The sequence below is a fragment of the Eulemur rufifrons genome, chromosome 1, assembly GCF_041146395.1.
Source record: "Eulemur rufifrons isolate Redbay chromosome 1, OSU_ERuf_1, whole genome shotgun sequence".
NCBI classification, from domain to species: Eukaryota; Metazoa; Chordata; class Mammalia; order Primates; family Lemuridae; genus Eulemur; species Eulemur rufifrons.
The window spans coordinates 20480602-20494045 of NC_090983.1; the positions used below are offsets into that span (position 1 = coordinate 20480602).

Consider the following 13444-nt stretch of genomic DNA (forward strand, 5'->3'; position numbering starts at 1 on the left):
GAATGAAGACAAACTCCTAGAGTTTTACAACTGGAGATGCTCTTCCTTCCCTGCTTTGCCCACCCTGATAATTAGTATCATGATTGTGACAGTCAGTTAGGGCCCACTCATTCCAAAGCTTGCTTCGTGGTATTCCCAAGGTGGCAGGGAATCCTGTTACTCATTGGCGACTCTTCCCTGTTTCCCAGCCTTCTGGCCCAGCCTGAACATTTTATTCTTCTTGAGCTTGTGTGTTTTCTCCTCCCTTCATTGTCTGTGTTACCTTTTTCTTTCTAGTCTCTTTGGTGGGAAGGGTAACTTCCTGATTGGGGGGGCCGCACCTAAAATGGGTGTTCCCCTTATTGAATAGAAATACAGATAACACAATATTTTTATTGAGACACCTCCCTCCATGTACCCACCAAGAACTCAGAAGTATTGTTTTATCATTTTATGGCCCTGATATTATGAGGCCTAGACAATTGTGTCCCTTACAATTCTGACTCAGATGCATTTGGGAACCAATTATTTGATTTCCTTTTTTCTCTTTTTCATCTGGATATGGAATTTTAAGCCCTTTGAAGCACTTCCATAGGACAAAAGCACCTCGTCCCCTGCAATACAGAGGAGGGCAGGAAACAACGTCAATAACAATGCAGACACTTCTGAAAACCCAGATGTGTTGTCATCCAGAGTTTAAACACAGTCTTATTAGAAAGCATGTGATTCTCATGCTGCAGTTTCAGAAAGACTGTTTTATTTTTTGTCAATTTTTAAAAATTGTGGTAAAATAAGCATACCATAATATTTACCATTTTTTACTGTACAGTTCAATTGTGGCAAGTACATTCACATTGTTGTTTAACTAATCTCCAGGACTCTGTTTATTTTGTGAAACTGAAACTCTGTACCCATTAAACAACTCCTCATTCCCCCTTCCCCCAGCCCCTGACAACCATAATTTTACTTTCTGTCTCTATGAATTTGACTACTATAGGTACCTCGTATAAGTGGAATCATATAGTATTTGTCTTTGTGGGACTGGTGTATTCACTTAGCACAGTATCCTCAAGGTTCATCCATGTTGCAGCATGTGTCAGAATTTCTTTCCTTTTTAAGGCTTAATAATATCTCATTGTGTGTGTGTGCGTGTGTGTGTGTATTTACACACATCACATTTTGCTTACCCATTTATCTGTTGTTGAACACTTGCATTGCTTCTACCTCTTGGCTGTTGTAAATCATGCTACTATGAACATGGCTGTACAAATATCTCTTCAAGACCTTGCTTTCAATTCTCTGCAGTTTATACCCAGAAGTGGAATTGCTAGATCATATGGTAATTCTATTTTTAATTTTGTGAGGAACCACCATACTGTTTTTCATACCATTTTACATTCTCACCAACAGTGTACATGGCTAAAATTTCTCCACATCCTCACCAACACTTGTTATTTTCCATTTTTTCAATAATAGCCATCCTAACGGGTATGAGGAAGAAAGACTTTTTTAAAGTTCCAAGTCAAATCTGCTTTCTATCTGCCCTACACATGATTTAAAATATAAATTAAAATATAAAATTAGGACTGGGTGTGGTAGCGCATGCTGGTAATCCTAGCACTTTGGGAGGCAGAGGCGGGAGGATCACTTGAGGCCAGGAGTTCCAAAACCAGCCTTAGCAAGAGTGAGAGACCCTCTCTCTACAAAATATAGAAAAATTAGATAGGCATGATGGTGTGTGCCTGTTGTCCCAGCTTTTCCCTCCTTGCTGAGGCAGGAGAATTGCTTGAGTCCAGGAGCTTGAGGTTGCAGTGAGCTATGATGACACTACTGCACTCTAGCACGGGTGACAGAGTGAGGCCCTTTCTCTAAATAAACAAAAAGATAAAATTAGTTACAGTATTTATGATTCAAATTTGGTAAAACTAAACTACATTTTTTTAAACCCATGAATCTATAGAGGAAGACAGGTCTAATATGTCTAAATTTTTATAAAATTCTTAAGAGAACAATAAACTCAAATGACAGAAAACAGTGCTTTGTAATAAACCTAATGCCCAATGCCAGCTAACCAAACACATATGCAGAATGTTTTTAAAAAGGAAATCAATTTTGTTTGCTTATCATGAATGACTAAATATGTAGAATAATGTAACTAATCTATTTCCCACTCTTTCTCCTTTTTGGAAAGCTGTCTCAACTTCGAAACTTGACCGAACTTCTTTGTGAATCTGAAACTTTCAATCTGATAGAGAAATCATGCCATCTTTCTAATATGAGCTTTGGGAGCCTGTGTGAAGACAGTGCATTTGATCTGCAGCTCCTTGAAGCAGCAGAGCTGGGCACCGAAATAGCAACCAGCTTACTATACCATGACAATGTCATATCTGAAAAACTGAGAGATTTACTGACTGGGGATCCAAGCAAAATTAATTTGAATATGGATCAGTAAGTTTTTCCATTGTCTTTTTCCTTCAAGGCATCCCTCTCAAAATATTGATATGCATAGTTGAATTTCTTCTTCTCTTCTGTTTCATTCCAGGTTTCTCGAACAGACACTGCAAATGAATTACTTGGAAAATATCACACAGTTAATACCGACCATAGAAGCCATGCTGCATGTTAATAGCAGTGCAGATGCCTCTGAAAAACCAGGTGTTTCCCCAGGCACATTTTAAGTCCTGTCTTATTAGAATGCATGTGATTCTCATGCTGCAGTTTATGAAAGGCTTTTTTGAAGTTCCCATCCAAACCTGCTTTGTTATTTGTGCTTACACGTGAGAAACCTGAAGCTTTCAAATATGTTTACATGTCTAAAATAAACACATAGAAAGGTAGCAGAGAATGAAACAGGGAAATTTGATTTCATAGCAAAACGATCTTCAAAAATTTAACTTAGACCATTCACCTTTTGTTTCTCTGATATGTTACAGTGCATTAGATAGTCGGCTGCAAGAGCAAGAATGAAATTTATTTGCTTCTGTGAAAATAATCTGATTGAAAAAACAAAAAGGATGCACTGCTGTCTACAGAAATCTCAATTCAGAACTTTCTATTAGTATTCTGAGCATGATGTATCATGCAATATGTTTCTCTTTTGCATAATGCCTCAGTCCTGAAAGGAAAGGCATTCAGAATTTTGGACAACAGGCAGCCACAAAATTGGAAGGCACTAAGTCCAAAAATAAAGAAGGTATATTTGCATGAGGGATATTAATAAAAGAAATTGAAAGGCATTTGCAGAATGGAGATTACAATCTGCTGAAATAAAATCAAAATATTGTTTATTGTGCCTTCAATGACCCAAATATGAAATAATTATAATCATTGTCCTAAAAGAGTTTGAAGTGAAACACATTCTATATAAAAGTGAGATAATGATTATAAGAACCCTTTATAAAGTGTAGTGTGCTAGGCAAAGTTAAGGAAAAATGCCCTGTGGTGTTATGTTGTGAATTTATCAAACCCTGTCCTAAGTTGACAATATTAATATGATCCCAGGTTTAAAAGCACTTTAAATTTGTGTGATGTTTTAAATCAAATGGAGAGATATTTGTTTAGTGCGTTATGTGATCAAAGTATGTGAGGAAACCATATTTTCTTTGAATCACCTTTGTATTATAGATACCTAAGGAAAATTTATAACCCAGAGCAATCTGTTACCTTGGCTTAATGATATGATAATAAGAACAAGTCTAATGCAGATAGAAATAGATCCTAAAGATACAAAAAGTTTGCCCAAACTGGGAGATATCTGTTCCTGACAGGCATGTATGTTGAATATGTTTCAGTCTAGAAAGTTTCTGTATGCAAGGGTGACTAAGCAGAATGACATTACAGCCAGTATGTAAGTTGTTTTCCTTTTCTTGCAGGCCAGTTAATAGAAATGTTTAAAAATGTTGAAGAGCTGAAAGAAGAACTGAGGAGAACAACAGGAATGTCCAACAGGAGTATTGATAAGTTGCTGGCAGTTCCCATCCCTGATAACAGGGCTGAGGTAGAGTGTCATGTGTTTGTACTTACATGCAGTTTTTACATTTTTTTATTTTATTTTATTTTATTTTTTTGAGACAGAGTCTCACTCTGTTGCCCGGGCTAGAGTGCCATGGCATCAGCCTAGCTCACAGCAACCTCAAACTCCTGGGCTCAAGCGATCCTTCTGCCTCAGCCTCCCGAGTAGCTGTGCCACCATGCCTGGCTAATATTTTTCTATATATTTTTAGTTGTCCGGTTAATTTCTTTCTATTTTTTGGTAGAGACGGGGTCTCACTCTTGCTCAGGCTGGTCTCCAACTCCTGACCTTGAGCGATCCTCCCTCCTTGGCCTCCCAAAGTGCTAGGATTACAGGTGTGAGCCACTGCGCCAGGCCTACATGCAGTTTTCAGAAGTTTAAGTAGCATTTAGCATTTGTCAAGAACACTAGCAAGTTGCATATAAATCTGGAGGATTTTCTATACAAATGATAAAATTAGAGGCCTAATTTTTACATGAAGACAGAAGAAAAATTCTGAAGCAAGAGTATTGTCACTGTGTGTTCCTTTCCGTTTATTTTTCCTTCTCCGTCTGTCCCTTTGTCTCTTTTAGTCTTTCCTTTTCTTCACCCCCAGATGGCTTCCTTAAACAATTGGTGCCATCAGTAAAGAATTGTATTCATTATCACAATCACATTGTCTGAGCTGAATTTGCACCTACTGTAATGATGATATCAAAGTTAAATTTCAGTAACCTAATTGGGGAAAGAAGTATGGAGACAATTTTCTGTTTGTTATAACTCAAAAGATGGATACTCATTTTTATTTTTTAAGTCCCAAAACAAGACATGGCATATACAATAGATGTGATCAAGGGAGCTATGGGTAAGTTTGTGGTTGTAGCAAACATTTTTTGGTGTGAAAATGAATAATGTCTTTTCCTCATAGGCTGATAATAAGTTTTTCCACTCAGAATGTCTTATCTTTTATTCCTTTTCCAAGTCCATTGTCTGGTAGTGTCATAGAAATTTTCCAAAAGAGCCGCAGAGCTTAAGGCCTCATCCATTTAAAACTTATGTGTGACAGACTGTGTCATTTCTAAGCACAGCCCAGTTATTTTCCAATATTGGATAAAGTTTTTTAAAAGCGTTTAACGCTCCCTTTGAAATATATTGAATTTACCTCATGTCATTTTAGTTGGTTCCCCACATAAAAATTAAAACAGCTTTGCCTTCACATTTCTTCCTCTTGTACTAGCAAATAATATTCGTTTACCTTTTCCCTTTGATCTCACCTTTTGCTCCTTTGATCCTAAGATCTACTCTCAGCAATCATGTTTCTGGCTTCTGAAGCACAGGTTCATTTTAGTAAATAAAAATATGTAAATGGAGAGCTTACATTTTTATTACTTTCAAGAGGAAAGAATGAAAAGTTTCTATGATATTGAATTTCATAAGATTTTCTCTTTATTTTAACTTGGGGGCAACAGAGATGGCATCTTATTCCCCACAATCATACCTAAGTGTCTGTAGGAGCTTCACTGTCCAGGGTGGGTGACTCACGTTACTGTATGATCCTGGGCTTTTTGTTTTGTTTTGTTTTGTTTTGTGTGTTTTCTGTCTCTGGACCCCCATAGTATATTGTATAAGATTATAACTTTGAATGATTATAAAAACTAAATGCCATCTGAATTAACTAAGAGTAAAATTTTAAAGGCAGCAGAGTCATTTTTTTTATTTCAGCATATTATAGGGGTGCAAATGTTTAGGTTATGTATATTTCCCTTCCCCCCCCTTCCCACCCCCAGTGAGAGCTTCAAGCCTATCCCTCCCCCAGACGGTGCGCATCGCACTCATTATGTATGTATATACCCATCCCCTCCTCCCTGCTCCCATCTGCCCGACACCCGATGAATGTTATTCCTATATGAGACAGCGGAGTCTTAATCTAATATTTTCCCCAAACTTATTCCAAACCAATTATCTTTCTTGGTACCATGATTCACCAGCTGTACAGACAAGAAATCCGGGAGTCATCCTGGATACCTCTGTCTCTCTTTTCCCACCTTATTTTGTAAGGTTTCCAGTGAACTATGGGTTCTCTATAATAGTAATTAGTGCTTTAAATAAGGACCAGTTTGATTCTTGAGGACAATTTGTCATATTTTAAAACTTAGAGTGTATGAAAAAAACCCAAAATGGATAGATGACTCTCAAGTGATTCACAGCTAAAATATTTTTCTTTTTCCAATTTGTAGATTATTTCTCGGGTGTTCTGGTTGCATTCTTGTGATGCTAATGTTACTAATCCCAAACTGGAAGATGCAATGAAGGAATTCTGCAGCCTGCCTCTTCCAGAGAGATCACATCAGTCTTACCTCATTGGACTCACTTTTCTGCACTACTTAGACATTTATAACTTCACATACAAGGCAAGTTGCTGTTGGTGAAACATATTGATGTTGATGGTTTAGTATAAAAATATTTAATTACACATGTATGCTCTCTGATACTATAAGGGATAAGATCCATTTATCCAGCTTTTGGAGTTAGAACGTTATTTTAGAGCTCAATGAAACCTTAGAGATCATACATTGCAATTTTGCACATTTTATAGATGAGGAAACTAATATGATTGCCTTATTAACTCTCAGTTTGTGTATCAGAGACCAATAATTAAATTCAATATGTACCATTACTGTAAAATACAAATGTATTTCGAAAGTGTAAAATACAAATGTTATAATTTTTTTTACAATGAACAGGCATTAATTTGGTAGGATAAAAATAAAAATTAGAACAAGGTTTTTTTTTTTAATGAAAAAATAGGATTATTTTTGGTGTCCTCAAAAAAAATTTTGTGTTTCCTTCATCAATTTAGGTAGAAGCTACCATTACTTATCCAGTAGGACAAAACAAATGGTCATTATTAGGGCTTAGTAAAGTCAAAATGACTTCATCTTGCAATAATCAGGTGTTCTATAAGTACTTATTTAATAAATAACTGAAAAAAATATAAACATAGAAAAACGAAACACCTATGTTCACCCAGATCTCTACTTGGGTCAAAAATATTTACATGCTCTTAAAAACACTGAAAAATTGTTTTTCTCTTTAAAGTAAGAAAAAACAGAAGCAAATGGCTGACTTATGTTGCTGAGACATGTTAGCCAAAGGGAGAAAAATGGTTCAGGACTGGTCATAAGTAATCCCGTTCCAAGTTATCACCACCACCCTACACCTGCATTTCTGCAATGGCCTCCTAAACAGTCTCCCTGCTGCCACACTTGCCCGCTTCCCCTGTGCCCCCCACCTCCAAAGCATCAGAGTGATCTTTTAAAAGCTTAAGTCTCGTTATGTTACCCTTCTGCTCAAAGCCTTCCAACGACTCTCCATTTTATTCAAGGAAACCTTCACATCTGCTTCATGACCTACATGCAGATCAACTACTTTTCATCTCTAAGATCTCATTTCCTCCTTTGCTACTCTCTGTGCCTGTGGCTACTGCATGGTACTGCTCTGGGGACACCCTTCACATGGTTTGCAGGGCTATTTTTTTGCTTAACATTGATCTTCTCAATAAGGCCTACCCTGACCACCCTATTTAAAATGCAACCAGTGCTACCTATAGCACTCTCAACCCCCATTTTCCTGTTCTATTTATTTTCTATTGCACTTCCATCAAACTCTATATTTTATTTGGTTTTCATTTTTCTAATTTATTTTCTGTCTATTCCCACTAGTATGTAAGCTCCACAAGGGCCTCTTTGTTCACTGAAATATTTCAAATGCCAAAAACAGTACCTGGCTCATAGGGAAACTCAGAAAATACCCATTAACTAAACTAATGGTTATTTTACATAAACTATAACCTAAAATACATAGGACATGAAATTATGAGTTTTGTTCACCTAAAATTTGAATTCTTATTTTATAATATCTCTACAAAGCAGAACTCATACTAAATATTTCTTGGTGAGTCTATTAATTAAACATGTGCATTTGACAAGCAGACCATTCCTAATTCTTCTTAGTATTGCAAACAAAAATAATAAAAATTTCCCATCATTAGTCAATTTATCTCACATCAATATAGGAATGCCTAGAATTTCAGAACTAGAATAGAAAATAGAAAAATAGAAATGTTGGTTTTAATTTAGAAAAATCTGATTGCAATTACTAGCTGTGCCACTGAGGCAGCTATACCTTCACGAATGAGAGCTGAACAGTGTGGCAGATGCAAATACAAGGTTATCTCTCCAACTGAATCTTGTGCTCATTGTCATGGTTTTTGACTTCCTTGGATAGGCCACGAGCTTTCTCCCCCTTAGGGACCTCATACATCTTTCTCCCTCTGCCTATACCCTTCCTCTTCTTATTCTTCCTATGATACGTTCTTTCTCCTCTTTTAGGATTCCATCTTGGAAAGAGACCTCCTTTGATTTCTTAGCTAAATGCTCTCTACCTTCTCATACTCCCCAGTCTTTGTTCATTGCCTTGTCTGATATCTGTGCCTCCTAACAGACCAAAGTTCTCTGAGTGCAGGGATGATGCCACCTCGTGCCCCACTGCATACCCGTTACCTCGTGCAGTGCTGGCAACATACCAGGCACTCATTGTTTGCTGGATAAATGAATGAATCAGAGGATGAAATTATTTTAAGATTTAAAAAATATTTTCAGTGTTTCTTCCTGTAGCAGGTAAGCATTATGGAATTAAATAGCCTGATAAATCATGTAAGCTTTTTGACAGAGTTTTCCTGATTTTTAGGATCACATTATATGATTTTTGAGCAATGGTATGCATGAAGAGTTATGTAATTGACATTTGCCTTCATGACCTCTAAAATCATTTATTTTGCAACTTTATTGAGGTATAATTTAGGCACCATAAAACTGACTCATTTTAAGTGTACAATTCAACAATTTTTTAGTAAATGTATAGAATTGTGTAACTATTACCACAATGTCATTTTAGGACATTTCTAGTACCCCAAAAAGAAACCTCATATCCATTTTCTGTTACTTCTCATTTTGACCTCTCACCCAGGCAACCTCTGATCTATTTTCTGTCTCTATAGATTTGTCTTTTTTAGATATTACGTATGAATTGAATCCTACAATATGTGGTCTTTTTGTCTGGCTTCTTTTGCTTAATATAATGTTTTTGAGTTTCATACATGTTATAACACATTTCGGTATTTCATTTCTTTTTACTGCCAAATAGTGTTCTTTTTTAAGGATATACATTTTGTTTTATCCATTTACCTGGATTGTTTTCACCGTTTGGCTATTGTGAATAATGCTGCTATGAATATTTGCATACAAATCTGTGTGTGGACATATGTTTTCAATAATCTTGGATAAATACCTAGGAATAGAATTGCTGGGTTGTATAGTACGTTTACATTTAGCTATTTTACAACTTTCGAAATGTTTTCCAAAGTGGCTGTACCTTTTTACATTCTTACCAACAGTGCATGAGGGTTCCAGTTTCTCCACATAAATGATTTATTTTTATTCTGTTTCTGTTAGGTGTTTTTCCCTAGGAAAGATCAAAAGCCAGTAGAAAAGATGATAGAACTCTTCATGAGACTAAAGGAGATTCTCAATCAGATGGCTTCCGGCACACATCCGCTGCTGGACAAAATGAGATCCCTGAAACAAAGGCATCTGCCCAGAAATGTTCCATTAACACAGGTAGAAAAGTTACCCAGGAATGTTCTTGTTGAAAAATTCCTTCTGTCATATTAACTTGTTTTTAAGATTAGTTATAACACAGCTTCAAATTGAGTACATTGAAAAAAAAATCACCTACAAGAAAACTCCTCTACTCTAGCCACATTTTTTGCCACTTCAATTGGTGAAGATTATCATTCTGCATTTACATCTGGGATACACATTTTAAAGGAATTATAGAACCTACAAGGATCCTCTAAGCATCATCAGGTGTTCTTTCTATATTGTTTTCAGTAGCATCTATAGTTCCTATAATGTTAATAAATCTTGGTTTTTTGTTTCACAGGCAATGTCCAGAAGCAACCGAATGAACACACCCCAGGGATCATTTAGGACCATTTCCCAAGCATTGTGTTCACAAGGAATTACCACTGAATATTTAATTGCCATGCTGCCCTCTTCCCAGAGGCCAAAAGGAAACCACACCAAGGATTTTTTGACCTATAACTTAAGTAAAAAGCAAATTGCTTCAAAATATGGAATCCCCTTACATACCAGTGAGCATACTTTAATGATGATTGTTCTTAATGACAAGTTAAGAACATTGTCTATTCTGTCTTAGCTTTTCATGATAATGAAGTATTAATTTTTCCCCAAGAATAAAAGTAGAAAACACTTATACAGCACTTACTACATGTTAAGCATGTTATGTACATAAGGGGAAATGAGGCACAAAGAGCATAGGTAATCTGGCCAAGGTCACTCAACTTGGAAGTATCAGAGCTGTTATTTGAACCCAGGTAGTCTGCTGCAAGGCATATCTTCTTAGAATTTGTCAGTGATATGCACATCTTCCTGGCCTGTAGATAATACAAAAACTTGCCTTAGGTCTGTTTGAGTTGATATTTTTTCTTAACTTTTTAGAATTAGAAATTTATATCCTACATGGTAGAGCTGCAGAAATGCGGCAGAAGCATAAATGTTTAGTGGCACATTAAAGTCGTTTACTTGATCTATAAACTTGGAGATGCAAAATGTGATCTGCGAGCTCTGTCAAATAATATACGAGTGTTTAGTACAGCAATTGGATTGACTCATTTATTCATCTTTTTATTCATTCACCAAACATTTATTAAACAGCTCTTATGTATCTGGTACTATCCTAGTAGTAGGTTTTTGTGTATTTTTAGAAAATTAAATGCTGGTGAAATGGATCTGTTGGCAATTCTGAAATGTGGTTTTCAATCTTCCTATCTCCTCTTGGCAAAATGCCATCACTTACTCTGGGCTTGTTTATTGGGTTAAACTTTCTCACCTAAAAAAGATTTGTTACTGTGCTTTCTTACTTTGCTACCAGATGCCTCACATCTGTTAATAATATAAGAAGTGCTAAGGCATGTATTTTTGGGTGTGATAAGAATAATCTGTGTCAATTTACCATGAGGAAATAGATTTGAAATACATCTATTAAGTGGTTTTATTTCACTTTTTCCTTCCAGCACCATTTTGCTTCTCCCTTTATAAAGACATCATAAACATGCCTGCTGGACCTGTGATTTGGGCTTTCTTGAAACCTATGTTGTTGGGAAGGATTTTGTATGCACCATATAACCCAGTTACAAAGGCAATAATGGAAAAGGTTTGACCATTATAACTCAAAGTTTCTATTTTGAGTATTAAGATGATTTTTAAAGTAGTCAACTTCTAAATTTACTTTAGCTGACTCTGGTTTCTTTGTATTTTACTATTCTTACCCTTGGCTTTCTGAAGCTCTTAATAATTCTCAACTTCTGCCTGGGATATGTGCAAGCAATATAGATTGGGTGGTAGCCCTCTGAAGCAAAACGAACCATGTTGACACTTGAGAATGAGGTTAGTTGAAGCAGGACCTCAGATTTTTCAATTTATCCCAAAAAGCAGAAAAGTTTTCTACAACTGGTGCCTAACTTTCAAAGTATGCAAAAATTGTGCTAGAAAAAATAATATTGGGCATTATATACCTACTTTGAACAAAAACAATCCCTAACATATAGATTCTGGGCTCTGTATTTAGTTGTACAATTTAACATCTCATATTTATACAGAAGATAGATACTGAGAAAGACAACATTATTAATAGTAACTATTCTTATTAACTGACTCATTTAACCATAATAGTTCTTCCCTATCACTTTTAAAGTTGACTTTGATGATTAGAATTATAAACTTCATACTTTTCAAATGAAAAGGCAAAAGTGAAAAAAAATACTCTGCTTCACCATTACTTGGTCATTAAACTATAGTTTACATGAATATCACATTATTTTTACTTTTATATAAAAATGGATAGGAGATCAACACTGAATGTTCTTTGCTCGTATTGCTTGTGATTTAATACCTTATTTGCTTCATGACTATATACCTCTACATAATTTTGCATAAGTGAAGTTATATGTATGCTTATTTTCTAAGTGCCATCTTTTTTTTCTTTTCATTTTGTGCTTGGCTCTCACCTCCCCTTTTTCTTCTCTTTTGATCCTACTCTCCCTGCATATAAACTAATATATGTTAGCATTCCAATATATGTCTTTCTATAACTTATTCACATGGTTCTGATCTTCTATTGATTATTTTACCACGTATACAATGAGATGCAGAGTTCTTTGGACATCCTTTGCATTATTAAAATAAGATTGCATTATAATACTTTTATACAGGTTGCTTTTCTCACATAAGAATATTTTGTGGAAATTCTTCCCACTCAATACATATCATTTAATTTATACTTTTTAAAGATTGCAAATTTTTTCATAACATGAAATTTAGTCCTCCAGTCCTCAGTTATTGGACATTCATTTTTGTTTCCAGGGTTTGTTTTTGTGTTTTGGCTACTGTAAACAATGTGACAACAAACAATCCTGTGCATATGGCTTTACATAGTGGTATTTTTATGTCAGTTCAATGCATGTTCAGGATTGAGGGATTGAAGGATATTGTATTTTATTTTAATAGCCATTGTCAGATTGCTTCCCAAAAAATGCTGCAACATATTTATTCCCACCAGAAATATATGAGACTATCCTCCTTATATCCTTGAACTAAGATGTTTCTTCAGTAGAAAACTTAAGCGTATCATTGGTAAAAATGAAAAACTTGTGAGAACTCCAGAAGTCACGTGTACATTTTGGCTGTAAATTCACTTGTGGTTATGAAACAAACTCTAAGATTTCCAGAATTTTTAAAAATGATCTTGACCCTATAAAAGCTATCATTTAAAGCTTTCAGCTATGTGGGAAATTTTTCCCAATATTTTTTTACTAGCTTTACCTTTTAGAACTGGTTTTTAAAGTTATGTAACAAAACAATCTTAAGAGACCTTTTTGGAATATGTAATGGACCAGCAAAATACTAATGGACCAGATCTCTTTTGTTTCTTTGTCTTTAAGTCCAATGTAACTCTGAGGCAGCTGGCGGAATTAAGAGAAAGATCTCAAGAATGGATGGATAAGTCGCCACTTTTCATGAATTCCTTCCACCTGTTAAACCAGGCGATTCCAATGCTCCAGGTACGAGATGGTTCTGTCATTCACTTTAGTAGGAATTATAATTCTTTGAGGCTTTAAATGCCTTCATTATGTGAATGGGAGATAGTCACTTAGAATGCACATTCAACAGATTTAAATTGCCTCTCTTTCAGAGAGTGGGTCTGAGACAGGATAATAGATCTGTCACTCACATTCATAATCATCCTCACCTCTTGTACTGCAACTTCTCTGTCTGTAATTCAAAGATAAGACATCTTACAAGTTGATCTAGAGACCTAACTAGTGGTATAAAT

The 13444-nt window shown here is 35.6% G+C and overlaps 1 protein-coding gene across 1 annotated transcript in view; it reads left to right on the top strand.

Annotated features, from left to right (window-relative positions):
• The window catches only part of ABCA12 (ATP binding cassette subfamily A member 12), a 165658-nt gene that overhangs the window by 90862 nt on the left and 61352 nt on the right, over positions 1-13444 (top strand). The window contains exons 12-19 of the mRNA XM_069467475.1: positions 2171-2427; positions 2522-2634; positions 3852-3976; positions 6208-6381; positions 9484-9648; positions 9974-10184; positions 11127-11266; positions 13053-13172. Coding sequence (XP_069323576.1) covers positions 2171-2427; positions 2522-2634; positions 3852-3976; positions 6208-6381; positions 9484-9648; positions 9974-10184; positions 11127-11266; positions 13053-13172 — 1305 coding nt within the window. The remainder of the gene's footprint in view (positions 1-2170; positions 2428-2521; positions 2635-3851; positions 3977-6207; positions 6382-9483; positions 9649-9973; positions 10185-11126; positions 11267-13052; positions 13173-13444) is intronic.